At 37.3% G+C, this 22,514-nt stretch overlaps 1 protein-coding gene across 1 annotated transcript in view; it reads left to right on the top strand.

Annotated features, from left to right (window-relative positions):
- Positions 1 to 22,514, top strand: part of USH2A (usherin) — an 838,570-nt gene that overhangs the window by 411,412 nt on the left and 404,644 nt on the right. The window contains exons 30-31 of the mRNA XM_058275221.2: positions 12,348 to 12,461; positions 14,428 to 14,589. Coding sequence (XP_058131204.1) covers positions 12,348 to 12,461; positions 14,428 to 14,589 — 276 coding nt within the window. The remainder of the gene's footprint in view (positions 1 to 12,347; positions 12,462 to 14,427; positions 14,590 to 22,514) is intronic.

The following is a 22,514-nucleotide window of genomic DNA, read 5'->3' as shown; positions in this document are numbered from 1 at the left end:
ATATATGTTATTTTACTTACCTGAAAAATCTGAGATGACTGTAATAAAAACTTCAATGTCATACAATTTTAAAAATTTAACTGCTCATTCATGCTCCAAAGTTGTTATAACTGCCAATGGGCACTCCTTGTGCACCCATGTTATTTCTTCATTAGACAATAAGCTTCTGAAGGACAAGTATTGTGTTTTATATTTATTTTTGGTCTTGTCCATGGTAGGTAACCAATTAGCTTTTCTTAAGAGAATGAATGGAGGAGAGGATAAAGGAACAAATTCAGTCATTTGCAAATAACACAGTGACTAATGGAATGTTTTCGTTTGTTTGTTTTTTATGATTATTTATTTATTTATTTATTTCTCTCCCCTTCCCCCCCCCCACCCCAGTTGTCTGTTCTCTGTGTCTATTTGCTGCGTCTTCTTTGTCCGCTTCTGTTGTCAGCAGCATGGGAATCTGTGTCTCTTTTTGTTGCGTCATCTTGTTGTGTCAGCTCTCCGTGTGTGCAGCACCATTCCTGGGCAGGCTGCACTTTCTTTTGTGCTGGGCGGCTCTCCTTACAGGGTGCATTCCTTGCGCATGGGGCTTCCCTACGCGGGGGACACCCCTGCATGGCACGGCACTCCTTGCGCACATCAGCACTACGCATGGGCCAGCTCCACACGGGTCAAGGAGGCCCGGGGTTTGAACCACGAACCTCCCATGTGGTAGGTGGACGTCCTAACCACTGGGCCAAGTCCACTGCCTAATGGAATGTTAACATCATTTTATCACACGAGTTGGACTGAGCATTGAACTACGGGTTCCTATTAAATTCCTGGCAGTGCTATAGTTCTGCAATTTTACGAAATAATGTACAGAACTGTAACAACTTAAATACATATTTAGAACTCAATACACATTTTCCCAAAGGGGAAACAAAATTTTGGTAGGGTGAACAGAATTCAAAGATTGGTTCCAAAACTCATACTTCATAATGGAACTCAAGCATTGTATATTTGCAATTAAAAATAATGGAAGCCAGTACTGTTGCAATACTGATAATTATACAGAGCAGAAAATATTCATTTATTCAAAAATCATTATCTACTATATTTCAGGCTATTGCTAGATCCTGTTTTTGCAATCTGTTTTTATACCACCAAAATATAGCCTATGCAATATTTCTAAAGTATATTATGTAAAAAATTGAAAACCTTATGAGTAAAGATGGGTTTATCTTTCAAATTAACAGTGCTATAAACAAGATGATTTTTTTTTTTTTTCTATCTGGTAAAAGGTATCTATAGTTAGTGCAGGTGTGGAATGGTACTTTCCAATGCCAGGGACCCAGGTACTACATCTTCTTGCTATCCCATCTTTAGTGAGAGGGTGATGTCTCATAGTCCAAGATGGCTGCTCCAGCTTCAGCCATCTATTCTGGTTTCCATCTAGCAGGAAGGAGGAGGGTTGAAGAGGGTATTCCCATTCACTTTAAAGATTTTTTCCAGAACTTGTTGTACTATCCGTGTTTACATTCCATAGTCAGAACTTAGTCACATGGCTACCCCTAGCTGCAAAGCATGCTGGGAAATGTCCTTATTGAAAGATGCCATTTGTCCAGCTAAAATTCTTTTTTCCTTTACTGAGGAAAAAGAAGAGAATATACAATATGGGGCAGTTAGCCTTTGCCACAATAGGCAAAGATCAGAAATAAAGGAAAAAAATCATTTTGATGGTGTTATAAAATGAAGAATTTTGAGGAAATCTTTGCCAGTTTTTATAGTACTCCATAAATTAATATTCCATATTTGTAGTTTATAAAAAAAAACTAGTTCTTTAAATGCAAAGCTTGAAAGAAATTGGTCTGAAAAAGCTCATAGGACAAAAATACGGCCTCTGACATAAATAGTAAAAATAGAAATGATGTAATGTTCCTGCTTAGCTAATGTAGGAGAATTTCATTAGGTAATGCAGTGTTGATGAGTTAATAGCCTTGTCTAACTCTCCTGAATACATAATGCACCCTGAACTACTCATGCATTGTGCAATCTTCAGATAGAGTTCTGTACAAGTTATTCATTTTATTTCATGCAGTAAAAATGTGAATTTCAGAATTTGAATTGCTTTTTGGTAACATGCTAAACCATGGGTAAAAATACTGGTGATATGTGATTTTTGCTGTATAGTATTAATCAACTAGACATGTCCATAAGGCTATAGTATGCAATACAAATATTTCAAGGTTATCAATCAGATTTTATAAAGAAAAGCAAGTCACCCCAAATTTTCTATTTTCTAGCTTTTATGATCATATATTTGTATTGATATTTGAAACTAATGAAAAAAATTTACATATTTCAATAAGCTACAAATACATACATATTCAATGTATGTACAGTCTGTATATATATTAAAATAAATATAAGTCCAATGTTCTATGTAGTTATATATAGTTGTATATATATATTTGTGCATGTAAGTATCTATATAGAATTTCTCATGAGTCAGTTGTTTTGGGAAAGGATTATTGTAGACATTTTGGAGAACAAGCATACTGCTTTCTGTTTTTACACAGTAGGTTTTAGTGAGAAATTTGTGACTCCGAACACTTTTTTAGGTGCATTTTAAATAAACTATTTGCTCTATATGTGTGCTGTTATCTTTAATAACATTAACTGAGCGCACTTTTTTCTTTTTTGTTGAACCGAGGCTTAGGTCAAATGGGAAGAACAATAATCTTGAAGTCAGAAGACTTAGGTTCCTATCTCGGTTCTACAGCCTTCTAACTATACAGACGTGCACCCCATGTTTTACACTCTCCGCAGCGTCGTCTGTTCAGTGGGATTATACTGTAGGAGGCTTTTAGAAGAGGACCTGGGCACTGATCAATAAGGGATGATTTTCATTTCTCTTTCCTTTTCCTCTTCTCTCCATCCTGCCTCCCTGCTTAGTCATATCTGCTATTTTCTGAGAGTTCCAATGATTTCAGTGTCAGCCCTTTATGTTAGGTAAAGAGTTAAAATGAGCATGTGGCTTCAAACTCATGGCAGAACTAGAATGAAAATGACAGAGACTCTGGTAGTTCCTACTATGAAGGCATTGATTAGATCTTTGAGGTTAGATGTGAACCTGCTGAGAGAGTTTTAACTGGTTAATTCTTGGAGGTCAATTAAAATCACTGTTTAAACCATTCCTGAAGACTGGGATAGACTCTATATTTTTAAAAAACAAGAGAATTTCCCCCGCCCCCCCCCCATTTGTAAGCATCAAAATCTGCATAGTCTTTAGTCTAAAGTATATGGTTTTCCACATCCCCTATTAGAAGTTTTAAAGAGGGCCAGAAAATCAGTTTGAAGGAAATTAAAGGTGTAAAATTAGTTTTAAAGTTTCTAAGGAATTATCTTAGTCTGAGTTAAGTGAGTTTACTATTCCTCCCCCTTTTGAGTAAAGTGAAAGTTGACTTCCATTTTCTAAATAATAGAAAATATTTATTTTTCCAATATTTTTACTTAAAATGTTACCAAAAGGAAAAAAACATTCATAGACAACAACAGCAAAAGTCACTTTTCCGGGCTATTAAAAACCAGAGGAGAAGCATCCCTGGTGTGTTTCCAGATCTTTGATAGACTGTTAAATTTTCATCCTTATATAACAAATGTCATCATTCAGTTTCATGGGTTCACTACGTCAAAATGTCTGTGTTAGAACTTTAATTTACTTTCATAAGTTCCTTTAGGTGGGTGCAAATCATGGCACCATGGTCTGATTTACCCTCTTTAATTCATCCAGCGGGTTGGTTTGCAGCTCAAAACTTACCCTGAATGCATACTTAAAATTTAAAATTCATCAGCACTGTATCAGAATCCCAACCCAGAAAAATCTCCTTCTCTTCTGCTCTCCTTGCCCTGGCTGGCTTTCTTTTAAAAAGCGGGTTCTTGCATTCCGTCTCTAGGTAGCGGTGGCAGCTATGCCTGTGTGGTATCCCCTACCAGATGGCCCTCTTAATAAATACCTTGCTCTGACCCACCCTCACTTTCTTGATCCAAATGTGAAATGCCAGCAAATAAATAAGAGCATTATACTCTGATGAGTTCTCTTGAGATGGAAGTAAGCCCTGGGGAGAGGAAGCTAGAAACAGCATTTCTGTGTGCTGGAACTGTCCCTAATTACTGGCCAGTAGGTAGAAGACACCATAAAAATAGATAACAAAAAATTTAAAGGTAAAGGAAAAAAAAGATAACAAATTCTCCATATTAGTCCAATGCCTCTGCTAACATGAAAATACTTGGATTGTTGGCGTCTATTTAGAACATTGCACGTGAGCTTTCTACAGGGATTGCTGACTTTGGACTCCGGGTAGTCAATTGCTGTGTGCAGATTTCAGCGCCAGACTCCAAGTGCAACGGAAATGAGTGGGTAATGAGAGCAGAGCAGCCAGTTCTTTAATTGAATTAAAAGCTGGGTGACATCAATGCAGACACCTGTCCAATTACAGACAGGCCAAGGTGTTTACCATTGCTGTACAAGCGACTCGAAGATGACAGAAATCTTTCCGCCCACAGATTAACATAATGAAGGAGAACAGATTACAGTGGATGCTGGCCAAACACCTAGGTTGGCAGCTGGGGGTGGGGTGGAGGGGGAGGAGGAGTCTGCTGAAATATGTAAATATACATGCCGTCCTTTTTGCTTCTCCAAACTGCGCTTGGTTTTTAAAAGGATGCCCTTTTGCTTGGCTGTCCCAGACCCGGCTCCCAGGCAGGGCATTTATACTTGTCTGCCTTTAGTCGGAGGAGCTAATCATAAAATTTCACGTCAGAGCAGCCTCATTCTTGTTGTTTTACTGCTTCTCGGCATACCAAGACCCATTAGAGGCACAAAAGCTTGCACAGCTGGTGTCAACTCTACAATGATTTTTCTCTTAGGTGGCCTGTCTGCCTCCAATTATTTATTTTTCTTTTCTCCTGAAACTTGAGGTTAGAGCAAAGGAAAGGAAGTGTTGGAGAGAATCATCTATCCGTCAGAAGAAACAGGGCTCTCTTATAGTGAGGGAGAAGGAAGATGGCTAAATGGGACTAAAAGGATGGAAAGTTTCCATTTCCCAGCATTAAGGGCCCATTTTGGCAAACCATTAGCTGCCGGAAAATAGAAGAAATAAAGAAGTTCAAAGGACATACCCTCTGCATTCAAGGAGTTCCTCCAGTCATGGTGTGGGACTTTACATTGCAAGCTCCTCAAGAACGAGGCCCTTCCCTCTGCTGGTTGGAAATCCTCAGCATGTGAGGAGCCATGTGCACTGCAGCTCTTACACTTTGTGCAGGGATGCGTCTCCTCCCCTTAAATTAACTCCCTGACCCTGCTCGTCCAGCCTGGGCTTTCTGCACCCACTGTGGCCCACAGGACTGCACTTGAGAGGGAATAGAGACTGGCTTTGCTTCAAACTCCCTTGGTGTGGCATGTCAGACTTTCTCAATGTTAAGCATTAATGCAAAATGCATTATCGCTTAGCAGTGAGAGTTCTGGTCCTGCTGGTGCCAATGATTTTAATACAGATACCAACACGCCTGTGTTTCATGGGATACTAACACTTTTAAGACATCGATAATGCTTACTTTATGCTTATTGAATGCTTTTGCAGCTCACCCTCTTCCATTATCAAAATGACTGGCAGTTTTCCTGACATGGTTGGTGACCGTTTTCTGATTTCACAGAGCTTTGTGGCAGAAAGGGAGTTTGAGAGGTCATCTGGCCTGCCTTGCGGAAGGGACACTCTCAAAAAATTCAAAGGAGAAATGAAATCTCTGTGAAGCCTCCCCAAGAAGGAGTCCAACCTCCTAAAGTTCTTTGTTATAAATACCCCAAATGTCAGGAAGGGGAATCTGTCTGATTTCCTCTTGTTGGATTTTCTGTGGAGCCTGAGAATATATGCCACATTTTCTGTCTAGAATTCCTTTATAATTATGTAATACGGTAGCAGTTTGATATAGTTCCTGAATTCCACAAATAGATATTGGATTATGTTTGTAAACTGGTCTGTACCTGGGCAATGATTAAATTATGATTAGGGCTTTGACTGGGTCATGTCAGTAGGGCGTTGATGCCCTGCCCTTGGTGGGTGGGGACTCACAGATAAAAGACATGGCAAAGGACAGAGTTGGAGGTTTTGCTGCTGGGGTTTTGATGCTGGAGTCTTGAGTTGGAGTCCTGGGAAGTAAGCACACAAAGGAGCATGGTCGTGAGGAAAGAAAAGCAAGCCCGGAAGAGAGGAACCCAGGAAGCCTGAACCCTGGCTGACGTCGGCAGCCATCTTGCTCCAACACGTGACAAAAGGCTTTGGTGAGGGAAGTAACTTATGCTTTATGGCCTGGTGTCTGTAAGCTCCTGTGTCAAATAAATACCCTTTATTAAAGCCAACAGATTTCTGGTATTTTGCATCAGTATCCCTTTGACTGACTAATACAAATACCATTTATTTTATTTCCAGTATTCTTAAGATAATATTGAAATATACTTTAAATGATTGTCATTTTTTTGTGTTTGTCTATAATTAAATATAGGCTTTCTATCATCTTAGACCACAAAATCTGGATCTCATAAATGTCCTCATGCATTTACACATATGCTCCCATTCTGCTTTATGTATTACTCTAGGTATTAGTGTTATCATCAGAGTCCTTCTAACTCTAATAATTTCTTAGATTAGACATGTTGTAAAGATCCGTTGTATTCCAGAGTACCTTTCCCAGAGGAATATAGAAGAAATATTGATAAATGCTGTTTTTAAAAATAGATCAATTTTATTGACACACATTAATAAAGCATACAATTCATCCAAAGTGTATGATCAATGGTATTTGATATAATCACATAGTTGTGCATTTATCACTTCAATCATTATCAGAGCATTTTCATTATTTCAATAATTATTATTATCAGCACAGTACATTTTTTTTCCTGGAGAGTCTGTAAGTATAGACAATACTCTGACAATTAAGCAAGGAAATTAGGATGATCTTAAGTGATCTCTTAAGGTTATATACAAGAAGGGTTATATTCCTCAGTCTTGGAGAAGATTGTACTTATTACCTTTCTTTGCTAATAGCAGAACTTTAATAAGCATCAAATAAGAATACGAAAAAGATAGAATCAAAGGAGATAAATCAAATGTCCCAGACAAGGAGATGTCAGAAAGTTCCCTAATTTAGTGAAATCCATTTGGTTTACCAGTCCCCTTCCCCTACCCTAAACCTTAATTGTAACCTGACTACAGGAAACAAAATGCTGAACCATTACACGGCTCTCCTTGCTGAATTCAATAATAGCTTTTGGCTAATCAGGATTTAGGGAAAATCATTCAGATGGTTTCATGAACTTTGTCTCTGAGACACAAGATTATGAGCAGAATGCCCAGCCCCAGCCCTAGCCCAAAAGAGGAAAGAAATGCCTCCCAGTCTCAGAAAATATAAGTGTTTCTTAAAAGTGTGATTTATAAACTTTCAAAAACTTTTCACATGGGATTCAAAGTTGGCAAAACCCAAAACATCAGCTTTCTTTCCTTTCTTTTTTTTCTGTTTTCTGCTTTACAACTCTCATTTCTCAGTATTTATTATTGTTTCTCATTGCCTTGAAATGGGAAATGGGGGCACTTTGATAAATGGCCTGTAAGAGGATCCAGTTTCTCTCCAGGATCTTTCTTTAAGAATCTCATATCATAAGAAATACAATTTGGTAAATTTCTCTACCAAGCCACAAACCTGAAGAAAGCAAGTTCACTGAAAGAAGTGTTGCCTGGGATTTGAGGGCCTTGATGATCAAGGCAGAAAAAGTTAGCAAAGGAATTTTACTATGCACATATAAACACAAAGTAACTCCTTTAGTGAAGGCAAGAAAGGTTTAACAAAACACTGAAGATCAGTTAATGAATGTCAACTCAGTATCTCAGTTTGGCATGATCCTTTTTAAAATCTGCATGAATAACCCTTCCTGATAAGTTATATAATGGTCACAATTCCAGCATAGAAATTCAGTTATGATTAGACAGAGAGAATATCTCAAAATAAGGTATTTTTAAGATCAGTCTACAAAATCTCAAAATAATAAAACAGCTTTTATATTGTTTCTCAATGACTATATCACCTGCACGTATAAAGCTAAAGATTTCAGAGTACCTACCTATAAACAACCTCTGTGCCTTTTGGGGCACAATATTCTTATGATTTAGATAAGTCATACCCTTCTCTGAGTGGCATTGATTTCCATGTAATGTCATACAGGTTAAGTAAATAAAGAAAACGTAGCTTGTATCTCAACATGTTTTTCTTATTTGTTGTAAATTAAAAGTTTAATTGTCTGGGGGCAGATTCATTTCTTGTTAGTATGGCATTATACTAGTTCATACATACAAGGATTTTACTTAGATATATTTTTATGATGATACTTGTGTTTTGAGCCTAGAAATTGGGATCATGACAGAGGCATTAAGAAATGGAAAAATGAAGCTTAAAATATAGTTTCGGGTTTGAGTCTGCACTAAAACCTGTTGAGTCCAGTGGGGCATCCAGATGGAGATGCATGGTGTGCCAGTAGAAATACAGAACTTGAACTGGGGAGAGATGTGAGGGCTATAGATATGGATGTGATTATTGAGAGATGAAGCTTGAAGAACTAACCAAAGGCAAGAGTTTAGAAAAGGAAAGCCCCTAAGGGCAAAACCTTGTGAAACAGAAACTCTTTAAGTGGACTCTGAGAGAAAGATGAATCAGTCAAGGAAAGAATGGTACTCTCAGTAGCTTAGGAAGAAAACTCAGAGAAATTCAAAAGCTGTAAAGGAGGCTGAGGAATGTCAAAGTTCAGTAAGTACAGGAGAATAAGGACTTAAAAAGTAGCATTTGACTTAGTATTTAAGGGATCAGTAGTCAACTTTAAAGGATAGGCATCATTTAGGAGCCTAGTGGAGAGAGAAGCTAGGTTGCCATAACAAAATAGGTGGAATTTCAACAGCACTGTGCTGGAGCCTGGGCTGAGTGAGTGCTCTACAGCTTGGCTCATTTATCTTTTTTTTTTTTTTTTAACGAGTCAGACTATTTTTATTTATATAATCACTTTTGGGGTTTTTAGTCAAAACATTAACATCAACTCAGGCATAGCATTCATTCCCAGTGCCTTTTTCATTTGTTCATTTGTTTTAGCAGCAATTGTTAATATATTATTTTTTGGTAATTAGAATGGGACCTGCTTAATGGAGACAGTAATTGGATTTCTACCAAAAATATCTGTGGCCTGATGATCATGGTGAGACCTTTTTCTCCTCCAATAGGGAAGAAGACTTTAAGGAAGCATAAACTTAAAAATTGAGGTGTTCAGACAATGAAAAAAATTAGAACTTCAGCAGTTATTTACTCATTTATTTGTTTTTGAGGTACTGGGGGTCAGGTATTGAACCTGGGACCTCATATGTGGGAAGCTGGCACTCAGTCACTGAGCCACATTGGATTCCTTGAGTGGGTTTTTTAGTTTGTTTTGCTTGTTGTTTGTTTTTTCCAGGAGGCACCAGGAGTCGAACCTGGGACCTCCCTTGTGGGAGGTGGGTGCTCTACTGCTTGAGCCACATCTGCTCCCTATGACTTCAGCAGTTTTAAAACCCAAATGTTCCTTTGACATTATTTTGGATTTAAATACATTCCTAAGTTGCTCTCAGGCTCACTAGTCATTTCTCTCTCATTTCAATTTATTCAATGCTGAATATTTCATACCTTCATTTTATCTTGATAACAACCTTCGAGTCAGTACTGTGTTGCCACCATCATATAGATGAGGACTGTGAGGCCTCTCTTTCAAGAAGCTACTATTATTATCTGCTTACAGATGAGGAAACTAAGGCACAGAGATCTGAGGAACTTGACCAAGTTCATACAGCAAGTCAGTAACAGATTTAACATTTGAGCTCAGGCCATCTGGCTCAGGAGTCTATGCTTTCTACTGCTATACTAGTCTGCTCCTTGAAATAAATGGAAAAGGATGTGGTAGGGGAATCTTTCTTTTAAGACATTTGGTAGAAGGAGAAATAACACCTTCAAAGAAAGTGAGTTCAGAATATGAGTCATGGTCTGGGAAATTCAAGAGGAAGTGATAGGAAGCAGATGTGGCTCAACCCATTTGGGTGCCCCCAGATGGGGAGGTCCCGGGTTTGGGTCTCAGTGCCTCCTAAAGAGGACAAGCAGATGTTGCACCTGCTGCAACAAGCTAGATGCCTAAATGAGCAGATGCCCCAAACCAGCAGGTACCACAGCCCCTGGGGAGCACATATGGCTCAGGCTGTTGGGCACTCACCTCCCATATGGGAGGTTCCAGGTTCACTTCCCAGTGCCTCCTGGAGAAGGTGAGCAAACAATGAGCAGACAGATGAGAGAACCATCTGGGGGAGGGGATGGGGAATAAATAAACCTAATAAATAAATCTTTTTTAAAAGGAGGGAATGACAATCACAGTGGCAGGGATGAGGTAAAGCAGAAGGTTGACATAAGGGGGATTCAAATTTAGAGAGTTGAATCTGGCACAAGATGGTGGTACATGTATGCAAATTAAGCCATGACTTTCTGTCTTCGTTGGCCATGAGCCAAGACAATGGTGCCAAGGGATGGATATTTTCATGTAGAAATGTGGCGGAGAGGGCCTGAGACCCAAGGGGCATCTGGGAAGCTTCTGGAATGAAGAGTCACTGGCAGCACCAGAGACCTATGAGGTGTAGAGGTGCCAAAGTAAACAATGGCTTATGGTCTTTGCTGGCTTTTTTGCTCTTTGCCCTTTTATTTATTTTTTTATTCATTTTCTTTTGGGAAGGGAAATAGGAAAACGTGTATTAAAATTTATGTTTGAATGATGCAAGCTGTCACCAATTGTATTACTTTTCTAGGGCTCCTGTAATAAAGTACCAAAAAGTGGGTAGCTTAAGACAACAGAAATGTATTCACTCACAGTTCTGGTGGCTGGAAGATGGAAATCAAGGCGTCAGGAGAGCCATGCTCTTGCTGAAGGCTTTAGGGAAGAATCCATCACTCCCTCCGCCTGGCTTGTGCTGCTGGTGGCCGGGAATCCTTGGTGTTCCATGACCTGTAGCTGCGTAATCCCATCTCTGCTTCCATCTTCACTTGGCCTTCTCCCCTGTGTCCCTGTGTCTCTTCTCTCCTTATAAGGACACACCAGTCATATTGGATTAACGGCCCATCCTACTCCAGTATGACCTCGTCTTAATTACATCTGCAATAAGCCAATTTCCAAATAAGGTCACATTTACAAGGAACCAGGGTTAGGACTTCAACACATCTTTTTGGGTGACACCTTTCAACCCATGACACCATTACAGGAACCTTGAAACAATAATATATTCTCTAGGCTGCTGCTGAAGATTTACCCAATAAAGGAATACCATGAGTGGAAGCATCTTTTCATAAGAATGATATCTATGTGCTTAGAATTCAAGACAGATATGAAAAACTTCTACAATGAAAAACAGTGGTAAGAAAACGCGCAAGTTCTAGTTTTGATATTTTTTTGGTTCACAAGCTTGTCCAAACAAAGACCCTTTGCCTCATTGTGGAAATAGTCAACAAAATGTGATTTCATTTCTGCAGGAGTATTTAGTGGCTGAACAAATCTCATATATCCACCACTGAGCCAGGTTAATTCAACACTTCCATGTGCAACACTTCTGTTCAAGACAGGTGTCTTAATTAAATAAACTAATAAATTTTCAAGTAGAAGTACAAAAGCACAATTATCTCATTTGCTAATTGTTCATCTCTGTTAATTTGCATGTTGGTTAGCTACAACCTAAACAAATAATTTGTGTATGTGTCTCCTACAGTTAACATAATGAAGCCACTTTTTTGAAGCAGCATTTCCTAACGTGCCTTAAAAGAGATGCCACCTTAAAAGGGCTCCCTAGTCAAACAAGGTTGAAAAATGCTAGGCTAAAGAAAATCAAACAACGTTGTTTCTGCAGGAAGTCTGGGATCCTGAAAAGCTAATGTGCATCAGAACTCTGTAAGAGGGAGGTACATTGTGCTCTGCCTTGCAACCTATATGTCTACAACAGACACCTCATTTTTTGGAGGAGAAATAGCACCTCAGGGCACTGGTGTTCTGAGGAACACATTTGGGAAAATGCTGTTTTAGAGCTCTGAACAATAAGTTGGTCTCACAAATTTCACACAGGCAAGAAAATGAGTTGAAAAGGCGTAGGTTTTCAATTTCTATCTCTGTCTTTCCATTTGTTTCTCTCACACACATACACACGTGCACATGCGCAATGTGCTTTATAGCTGCTTGCCGTAAACATGTAAACTTCTTTTTTCTCTCTCTTTTATTATAGGCATATTGACAGGCTTGCTACCCTTCAAAAACTATGCAGTAACCCTAACTGCTTGCACTTTGGATGGCTGTACCGAGAGCTCACATGCATTCAACGTCTCTACTCCACAAGAAGGTAAAGTAATTTCAAAGGTCTTGACTTCCACATTTCAGTCATGAATAATAAAATAGGAGAAGAGCTAAATGCTGCAAGGCCATTTGCTGGAAAACCCCAACCTAATTTGATGACAAAGTGCATTGCCAGGCCATAATTGCTCCATTTTTTTGGGGGGTGCGAAAATGAATCAAACTCCATACCCTTTAATGACATGCATCTTTAATAGCTGTAATGCAGATTAATGGGCTTTTTAATTGCTGTTACATTGTTCATGCAAGAGCCTTGTCATTAATATGAAGCATCTGAAAGATTAATGAAAGCTTCCTCATTTTACTATGGCTCAGAAGTAAATCTAGAGACAGTCTGACTAAAAAGAATTGATTGTATGGCACAGTATGAAATTGAGAATCAAACGGTTGATTTCCATGGTCTCTTTTAACTGCTAAACATCAGCACAGGCAACAATTATTTCAGGATGATGGAACCCCCAAATGCCAATTGAGGTATTTATTAATAACTGCTCAGTTCCTTCTGACTTAAGTGTCACTTTTGTTGCACTTGGAACTTTCAAACTGTTGGTATAAATTAATGTTTCAGAAAGCATACATTCTGAAGGCAGCAAGAAAGAGAAAATATTTTAGTGCTCCAAAGAGAATGCTTTGCTCAAGCATCAGGACGTGTCACTTCAAGAAATAACAGCTCTCAAAACATTTGAAGCATTGTTACTTAATATCTCTCTCTCCTGGATGAGAGGAATCACACATTTCTTAGGCTGTCTTGTTTCAAAGTTATATAGGAGATTTAAAAGCTTGGTCTTTAGAGAAAAAGAGTCAGCTAGTCTCTATCTTTTTTCGTTCCCAGTATCTAGCCATTCTCCTCTCTTTCCCCATCTTCTTCCACTTTCCCTTTAAAATCCTTTCACATGTGCATATACATGGAAGATATGTAGAAGAAAGGAAGGCATAGGTCCTTATGAGGAAATTGACAGGATAAAGGATGTTCTAAAACCCTTCTTGGGACTCTTTCTTCTCTGTGCTTTGTACCTGACCTAAGCAAATATGCCTCACCAGACTGTGCCATGGGTTATCTGTCATCAGTCTTCTCTACCTACTCTAAGGAAAAGAGCACTGTTTTTTTTTTTTTCAATGTGTCATAACATCTGCCAGTGAAGGACCTCCATCCCCTTTAGTGATACTTTCACCAGCCTTGCTATGGGCCAAAGCTTCTTGCATCTCCCATGATTTCCCTAACATCTACTGCATCCTCTGTCCAAGTTTTGCCTTCTACTTTCTCTCATACTTCACAGCCTTGCCTCAGCAGGATCTCTACTCATTGCGTTCACTAGTTCCTATTCATTGTTTAAGGAATTCCCAAACTTCTGTCTTTTCCATGAAGTTATTCTTAATTTACCAAAGGATAACTGTGTTTAAGGTCAATTCTTATAAACCATTAATTCCTCTGACTCTAATGCATTGATCACTACAGAAAATGAACAGACCTTTTTTTTTTTAACTTACACACAATGCAATTTTTTTATATCATTAATTAAATTGTTTCTGTACTTTCTGGCTATTTCTCTAGTTACATATGGGGCGTTTATGCCTATTATGAACCGGTCTTTCCAGAGTTGACCATCTTCAACCAAAAGTTCCTAGAGGATAGACTCAGTCTGCTCAGTTTGCTTTAATTGGCACAACTCCATGCAGGGATTATGGGATAATAATAATTTTGATGAAGTAACACAAACACCAGTCAACCAAACTATTATAAGTTCTCCCCATCCATCACCGATGCAAATTCTCATAAATTCAGGGCAGTTATTTAGCGCTGTTCCTGAAGCAATTACTGATAAGCTACCCACGAATCAGGAACATTTCCATGCATGGGACTGCAGGTAATTCTGTGATTTATTGGCTTGGTCTGAAAAGTTTGAATTAAGAAAGTAAACTAAAATTAGACTCTATAAATCTTTTTTTTCCCACAGCCCCACAAGAGGTCCAGCCACCAGTAGCCAAATCCCTTCCCAATTCTTTGTTACTTTTCTGGAATCCACCCCAAAAAGCAAATGGTATTATAACCCAGTACTCATTATACATGGATGGGATGCTAATCTATTCAGGCGATGACAAGAAATACACAGTCACAGGTAAGATTTCTGCAGTTATGGGGATATCTGAAAACTTTGTTTCTAAAACTGTTACTTATTTTGTCTCCTGTTAAACATTAGATTTATGGTGAAACCCAAAGCTGAAAAAATGACAAAGGACTCATGTAAGCTCCCTGTCCTCACTATTTAAGAATGCCTTATAGCAGTTTCTCTACTGTATTTCCCATCACTCCTTATACAAGTGTTGTGGGAAACTGGCCTACCTGTTCCTTATTCTAAATGTTGCACCTGTTCTATTACAGATGTTGCAATTGTTCAATGTTGCAGTTGTTCCCTGTTATAGATCATGTTGCAGTTCCAATAGCAAACAGCTGCTTGGTAGTTTCCAATAAATACAAGGTGGAAACTAGGGTCGAGGCTCTCAGTTCCAGAAGCTGTGAGTCCCTTGGTCCCTCTCTTGTGTCTTTCTCCCTGTCCCTTTATTTTGTAAAGTTCCGTGTTGCCTTGCCTTCGAGCCAAACTATTGTGAGCTGATTGCAGCATACACAAAGTCCTTTCCTAAATATGCCTTTGCCCAGGTATAGAGTTGGCCTTGCTAGTGTACAAAGAGCTAAGCATACAACCTTTCTGCTTTTTCAAATGATCACAGGGTGAATTGGGATCCAATGTGGTCCCAGACACCCTCACAGTTCCTGATTGAGCCAATGAGTTATTTCAAATAAACTCCACTCTCGTATGGGTTACTGCTTTAAAAACCTCACAGGATAGACTGATCATAAGACTCAGAAGTATGACTCAGTATAGTCTGAATTTTAGACCATTTGAGAATAAACTTTGTATATTTGTCCAAACCATTAACTGTAACTAGACTCTTAAGTAAAACTGAGTAATTGTCAAGGAACTTCCTAAATGCAAGAGGCCTACTTTAGGTATGTTTTCTGGTATCTGTACAGTGTTTATATCTGTATTGCACTTATAGAGTGTATATATTTTATAGTACCCTGTACACTGTAGACATTAGTAGATATTATTAATCCAATATTGGTTGATGAAAAAGATGAAGCCTAGAGATATGAAGTCATGAAATGTCACCACAAGCTAGAGTCGGAGACAGGATTAATTATTTATGTATTCACTCATTCACGTTCATTGCCAGGTACTAAGGTTAAAACAGTGAGCTAGGCAGACACTGTCCCTCTTCTCTTGGCACTCACAGCTTCTTGGGGACACATGCAAATGCAATAATGGGGTATTTGTGCACAGTGCTCTGACATTCATCCAATTGCATTTTCAGGGCATGTAGTTTTTGTCTTCTCTCTAGTCTGAGAGCCTTCAAGTGACAAGAACTGATACTTTTATATTTCAGTATGGTTGGGTAGAATTCTATAATCCTTATTCTGTAAAGTAGATATAGTTATTACCCTCATTTTACAAATGAGGAAACTGAGGCAGGAAAGGTTGAGTGTCTTCCTCAAGGTCACTCAGCCTGTGAGTGGTAGCCTTTGATACCAACCAAATGTCCACTCTTTCAGAGAATTTCAAATTACATGACAGCTTGAATAAAATGACCCTTTAAGATCCCTTTCACCTCTAAGATTTGATTCTGGTGATATACAACCAAATACATGCAATTTACGTCTTCAAAGGTTGGCTATTCACTAGGGCTCACAGAGAAGACAGAATGGGAAACGGTAGTTGCTCTGAAGTCTGCTTGGGGAAGGCAGATAAAGGAAACTTCTCTAACCATAAGAGGGGCTTTGGCCTGTATGGAAACTTTAAGTCCATGCCAGGTTTCATCATACGATGCATCTGTGATACTAATGGTACTTGGTTTAGTTTCCTAGGCTGATACCAGTGGCGATTTATTATTGTACAGTTTGAGGCTGAGAAAATGTACAAAATCAAGGCATCATCAAGGCCATGCTTTATTCCCAAAGACTGGCTGCCAGAGATCCTTGGCTCCTCTGCCATGTGGCATGGTCTCTCCCCTCTATTTGGGTTTTGTTGCTTTCAGCTTCTTGTATCCTAGTCGTTCTCTCTCCCTTTCTCTGAATTCATTCTGTTTACAGAGAACTCCAGGAAGAGGATTAAGACTCATCCTGAATGAGGTGGGTCATACTTTAACTGAAGTAGCCTTGTCCAAAAGTCCTAATTATAAGGGGTTTACCCACAGGACTGAATTAGATTTAAAACCATGTTTTCGGAGGTACATTATAGTTTCAAACCACTACAGTACTCATTGCCTGTCTTTCTATCAGGGTATTTATAACCTAATATTGTGTCTATGCTGTGCAGTTTGTGGATAAAACTTCTATCTGTGAAGTCTGGTGCTTTCAGTAATAGAAAGAATTTAGAGTCACTAAAATGGCTCTCTACAGAGCTAAAATTTCTCTCCATAGGAAGACTGAGAAATGGAAGATGCAGTCCAATAGATTAGGGAAATAACTGATAATATTTTAAATTGTAAAAGTAATATATGCTTATTGAAGATAATTTAAAACATGCAGGCATCTGATTCCCATGATCCTACTATCCAATAGAAGCCCAGTATTTGATACAATGGAACTACAATCTCTATATAATTTTGAATCCTTGGATATATTCCCTGATTATATTATGAGTATATCCCTACACAATTAAACATTTTTAAAATATTTGAATACTTTTATTACTATTGTATTTGTATTTTAATGCAGCTAAGCATTTTAACTATTCAGTAGTTTCTCATTTATCTCCACTTTAAACAATACTGTGATAAATACCATTGTACCAAAATAAAAGGGAATAGCTAAGGCAAAGATAATGAACTTACATAGAATGTTTGATGTATATTGTCATATTATTCTCCAGAAAGGTTCATCCTTCTTTATTGTCTTTATATTCAGAGAGATATATAAAAGTGAATGTTATATTCTTAAATTTTTAATAATTTTATGAGTGAAAATCATCTTGTTTGTATCTGCTTATCTTTGACTATAATAGTTTTATGCATGATTATTAGTCATTTATATTATATTTTGAGATAGTTGTCTGTAGTCTCTAGTAAAACTTTAATTGAGGTAAGGAATAGTTTTGAAAGTTCTTCAAGAACTAGGTTTCATAGCCTGTTCCTTCAAGTTGCAGTCACTTGAACTATTTAAGCTTTTTTGCCTTCTACACTATCAAAAACATTCTTAATAACGTGGCTTAATGTCCTCTTCTAAATATTCAAGTTGTCAATGTTTTTTATTATTTCTCCTACTACATTTATTTGTAGTTTCCTTTTAAGTTTACATATAGAACCAACATTCTTCCTTATGCTTAGTAAATGGATCTTGCTGCCATGGTAGACACTGGTAAAGGCAATTGCATTTCAATTCAGAGGCCACTTAGCATCTAGGTGGTTTGAATTTTTTTCATCTTTCTCTTAAATATGAAGCATTAAAAGTCAAAGGCATTGCTGCACCTTGAGTTAGTACAAAATATATTTAAAAATGCATACAGTTCAAATTTTTTTGCCTCGCATAGGCCATAAGCTAGTAGTATGGTGGGTCAGTTCTGACACTGAAAAATGAATCCAGTTAGAGAACCTCCCGAAGGCTGTTGATGTTTGCTATAATAAATAGCACACACTTTAAGTCAAACTTTTTCATTCTGTATTCAAAGGTAATGGATTTTTCGTAACCATAGTAACCTTGGTGTATTTCTGGATAAATACATGAGGTATATACATTCTAGTTTTATTTTTGAATATAAACTACCACATTATGTATTACTAATAATATGAAAAATAGGATGTAGGTTAGTATAATGACAGCTTAAACTAGTATGCATTTTTCTTCTGCAAAAAATAAATATTTATCAAAAGTATAGGTTCAATTAATTTTCCCCCCAGTTTTGTGGTATTCTGATGGCGCCATTTATCTTTTTTTTGCAAGATCTCCATTAATCTCTTATTTCTGGTCCATGACAGATTTTTAAGAATATCAAGGTAAAACAATTGTGTTTTAAAGCTTATGATTAAAAACATTATCAAAAGATTGAAGGACCTAAAATTATATCACTAACAGTGCTATTGTGGGCCACTTAAGATATGTGTATATAGCATGTTCACAAATAGGTAGGGAAAAGGAGACCTTTGTGAAACTGTTCAACATCCTGGGATTGTTACAAAGTTCAGGCCAGATAGCATCCTGATTGATGATGACTATCCAAACTGTAGCCAACCAGATCATTCTCATTTTAAATGAGCACCCTACCAGAAAGTTGCAATCTTCAAGAAGTTTGTGCGATGTTTCAGAGAAGCCTATGAAGATTTTAGAAGTATGAATAGCAAAAAGGTGGTAATCAGGAGACTTGACCATAAGGATTGTGTGGGTTGTGCTACCTGGTAAGGAAAGAATAGTTTTGCCTCGTAACAGTAGTTTATCACTACCTAAATTGTTCTTGGTTAACACGACCTAAGCCATTGCTGCTTCTAACTACAAGACTCCAAAGAGGGAAAGGCCATTAGCCTATCTTCTAGTCTACAGAAGAAAACAAAGACCCGACATTAAGCCATAATACATGTGCATGCTTTTTAGTATGTTCTGAGTATATTTCACAAATCTGTAGTTGTCTTTCGGTTGAAGAAGAGTGCCTGAACTCTAGCGCCATGGACAGGAGCTTTCCATTCAGCTCCATCAGGCTCTGGGCTGCTAACACCAGACTGAGCAGCGAGACATGAATACTTGCCAGCAACAGAGAGAGAAGTTAAAGAGAAAAGAAAAGAGGGAAGAAGGGAAGAAAGAAGAAAAGAAGGCACTTGGAAAGAGGATAAGAAGATGGATTTCTGGTTAAGTCAGATAAGGAATAAGTGTATTTTTAACCAACCAAAAGCACTGAAACTTCTTCCTTATTGTTTTATTTTCCCAGAGTCAAAAAGAATCATGTATAAACAGCAAAATAGATACGCTCGTCTTGAACCGTTTAAACACTTAAATCTTATGATGAGAAATTTATTATAGAGGAAGCTGTATTGCTTATGGCACAATAAAAGGCATTTTAATGTTAGGTACTTCTAACCAAATATTTAAGGAACCTTATTAATACTCTACAAATTTGAGCTAAATTATGTTTGTTCACACTGATGGTTTACAATAGGTCCTTTCTTAGCAAAAAAAAAAAAAACCAAAAACAAAACTTTATTTAATCTAGATATATTCTTTAATTTTATATTATTTCATGCCACAGTGTAGTACATCAAAATCATTCCTTTTGTGTAAAGTTATGTCACTGAAGGGAATCCTGTTAACTTGCATGTGCTCTAATTTGTAAAGCTAGATATTAATAAGGCAAATCCTGTGAGGGTTTTCAGGTAAGGCAGTGATCTTGTCCCTGAGTCACTGCGCCTGTATTTTACAAACTAAGTCTTACCTTTTGCCCTCTTTATGCCACAGGTAGAAGCATTCAATTATGTAAAACCTAAGAAACCTTAAGGATAAAAAGAAAAAAGCCTAAGATGAAAGAAAGTAGAGTCTTCAGAGGCCAAATTACTCAGCCACTAAACCTGTGAACAAAGACTCCAGAATAGTTGCTCAAAGTTTATGTGGATACCAGACCCTCGGGTTAATTAGTACAGAGTGGAAGCGCTCCTCAAAAGAGTCCTGTTTACTTAGTAACAAAGGGTCAAATGAAGTGTACAGAGTATTAATATTTAAATATCAGTTCTGGGTAGCTGTAAAAACACAACCCACATGTCATTCTTTCCTTAAGAGGATTCTACAGTGCACCAGTATGTGAAGAAATAAAAGATATTTAAAAGAATATTTTAAGACCCATGTCCATGTTAGCTGTGATCTGTCAACTTAAGCCATACTATGCTCTTAAATGGTAGGAAAGGACTCTGCATTGGAAGGGATTCATACCCAGTTGGAAATGTGGTAGCGGTAAGTCCTTAAAAAAGGTGATGGAGTGTGTCATAGAGAGAGGCTGGCTACTTTTATGTATTTTGAGAGTTGTCGTTCGTGTTCATGTCTTCTTAAACTTTTTAATTGAATTATAACTTCATACAGAAAAGTGAACATGCCATAAATGCACCATTTGATGGATTTTTACAAACTGAACACATCTATGGAACTAGCACCCCAATCAAGAAGCAACATCTTCAGTGCCCCAGCAGCCCCCATCTTCTGCTAATTCTCTTTATCTCTTGACTGAAGTGTCCACTCTCCTGACTGTTAACAGCATAGATTATGTTGCTATTTTTATAATTTATATGAATGAAATCAGTTTGTACTCTTAGTACTGGGTATTTTTTTGTTTATTTTTTTTTTTTTTGGAGAAGGGAGAGTGGCTCCGTCAAAAAGTCTTTTGTATTTCTGTACTTATATCCTAAACCCACTTACTTCAGAGAGTTTGCTAAGGCAGTCACTAAGACAGTTGGCTAAATTCCTAACTCCCAGAAAGGCACTGGAAGATTTGTAAAAGATAATATCTATCTCTTTGTCCAAGTCCAAATCTGAGAAGTAATTATAGAAATACTTCAACTGTGTGATTAGAATTTAGCACACAAAATCCATTGATCAGTGTATACCAGCAAAAACAAACAGCAGCAACAACAAAAAACAAACTCTTAATAGTACAATTCTCAGTAGAATATCACATGACCCTTATATATATGATCCTGCAGAAGAAGAATAATGTGGAAAGACTAAAAATAGACATCTTAACAGACAGCATGTAGTACATGAGTCTATTTTAGCAAAATAAGTGTGTGTGTGTGTATATATAGGCATAAATGTGTGGATACAGATATGCACATATAGGCATATATGCCTAAGTGTTAGGGTGATTATCTCCAAGTAATGTAATTCTGGTGTTCTCTTTTTCTTTTCATTGAGGTGGTCATTTTATTTTATTTTTTCAATTCTTTACATTTTTTACATTAGAAAGCAGAATATTTGCAGTATTTCTCCAATTTTACTGTATACTGACAAAACTGATATAATGAAAGGATGCTTTGGGAATCTGACAGAGCTTATCTATTAATAATTATCTCTCTCATCTTTTCTTGAGATTTAATCAGGCTGATCAACTTACTCATTTCCTTCTAGCCAGCATCATAGACAGTATTCTCCATACCTCTCGCACTGCCTCCAAAATCTTTAGACATCTTTGATAACCTACCTCAATTCCCACATCTTCCTTTGATTTACACAGTCTTTATATCACTTTATATATATATGTCACTTGAGTATCCTCTGTCTTATACTTATTTTAAAGGTGTAATTCATGATTCAGAATAAGAATGTATGTGCATTGAGTGCAGTTATTATATCATTACTTATTTTCATAATTTCTACATGAGAGTAAGGATTCAATTGGCATTTAATAAACTGGTTGATTTGATTTGAAATGAAATAAAAAAATACCACCGTGGATCAGTAAATTAATATTTAGAGTAAAAAACAACAAATACTGATGCTCAATTCAGATAATTAATAGGTTGAACCTGGTAAACATTATTAATGAGGTATGCTGTTTCTATAGTTTCTTAAGTTTGTTTTTACTTAACCATCGAATATGTAATAATTTTTTTGGTAACCTACTTTATGTATGACTCTATATTTGATACTGTGATTAATAACATTCTACAACTTCTCTCAAATATCTGAAAAATATTAGAAAAGATAAATCACCCACTTAATGTCAACTTAAAAATTGGCATAACACCTGACAGTAGTAAAAAATTACTTAGAAAAGAAAGAAACAAATCTCTTCTATCTGGAATGGTAGGAAGATTTGGGAATATTTGTTGGGTGTTTAATATGTAGATCCTTAATGGTTTTCTAAGCATTGAGAATTCAATGGTGAACAAAAGATGCAATGGTCCCACTCTAATGGAGCTTGTATTTCAGTGGAAGATGGTGAGAGGCCCCATAATCATATTTTATGTTTCTTATATATTTTTGTTATAAAAGAAAATGAACTCTCACCTGGAAAAT

The sequence above is a fragment of the Dasypus novemcinctus genome, chromosome 13 (genome assembly GCF_030445035.2).
Source record: "Dasypus novemcinctus isolate mDasNov1 chromosome 13, mDasNov1.1.hap2, whole genome shotgun sequence".
In the NCBI taxonomy this organism is placed as follows: Eukaryota; Metazoa; Chordata; class Mammalia; order Cingulata; family Dasypodidae; genus Dasypus; species Dasypus novemcinctus.
This window is presented reverse-complemented; position numbering and strand designations above follow the sequence as displayed.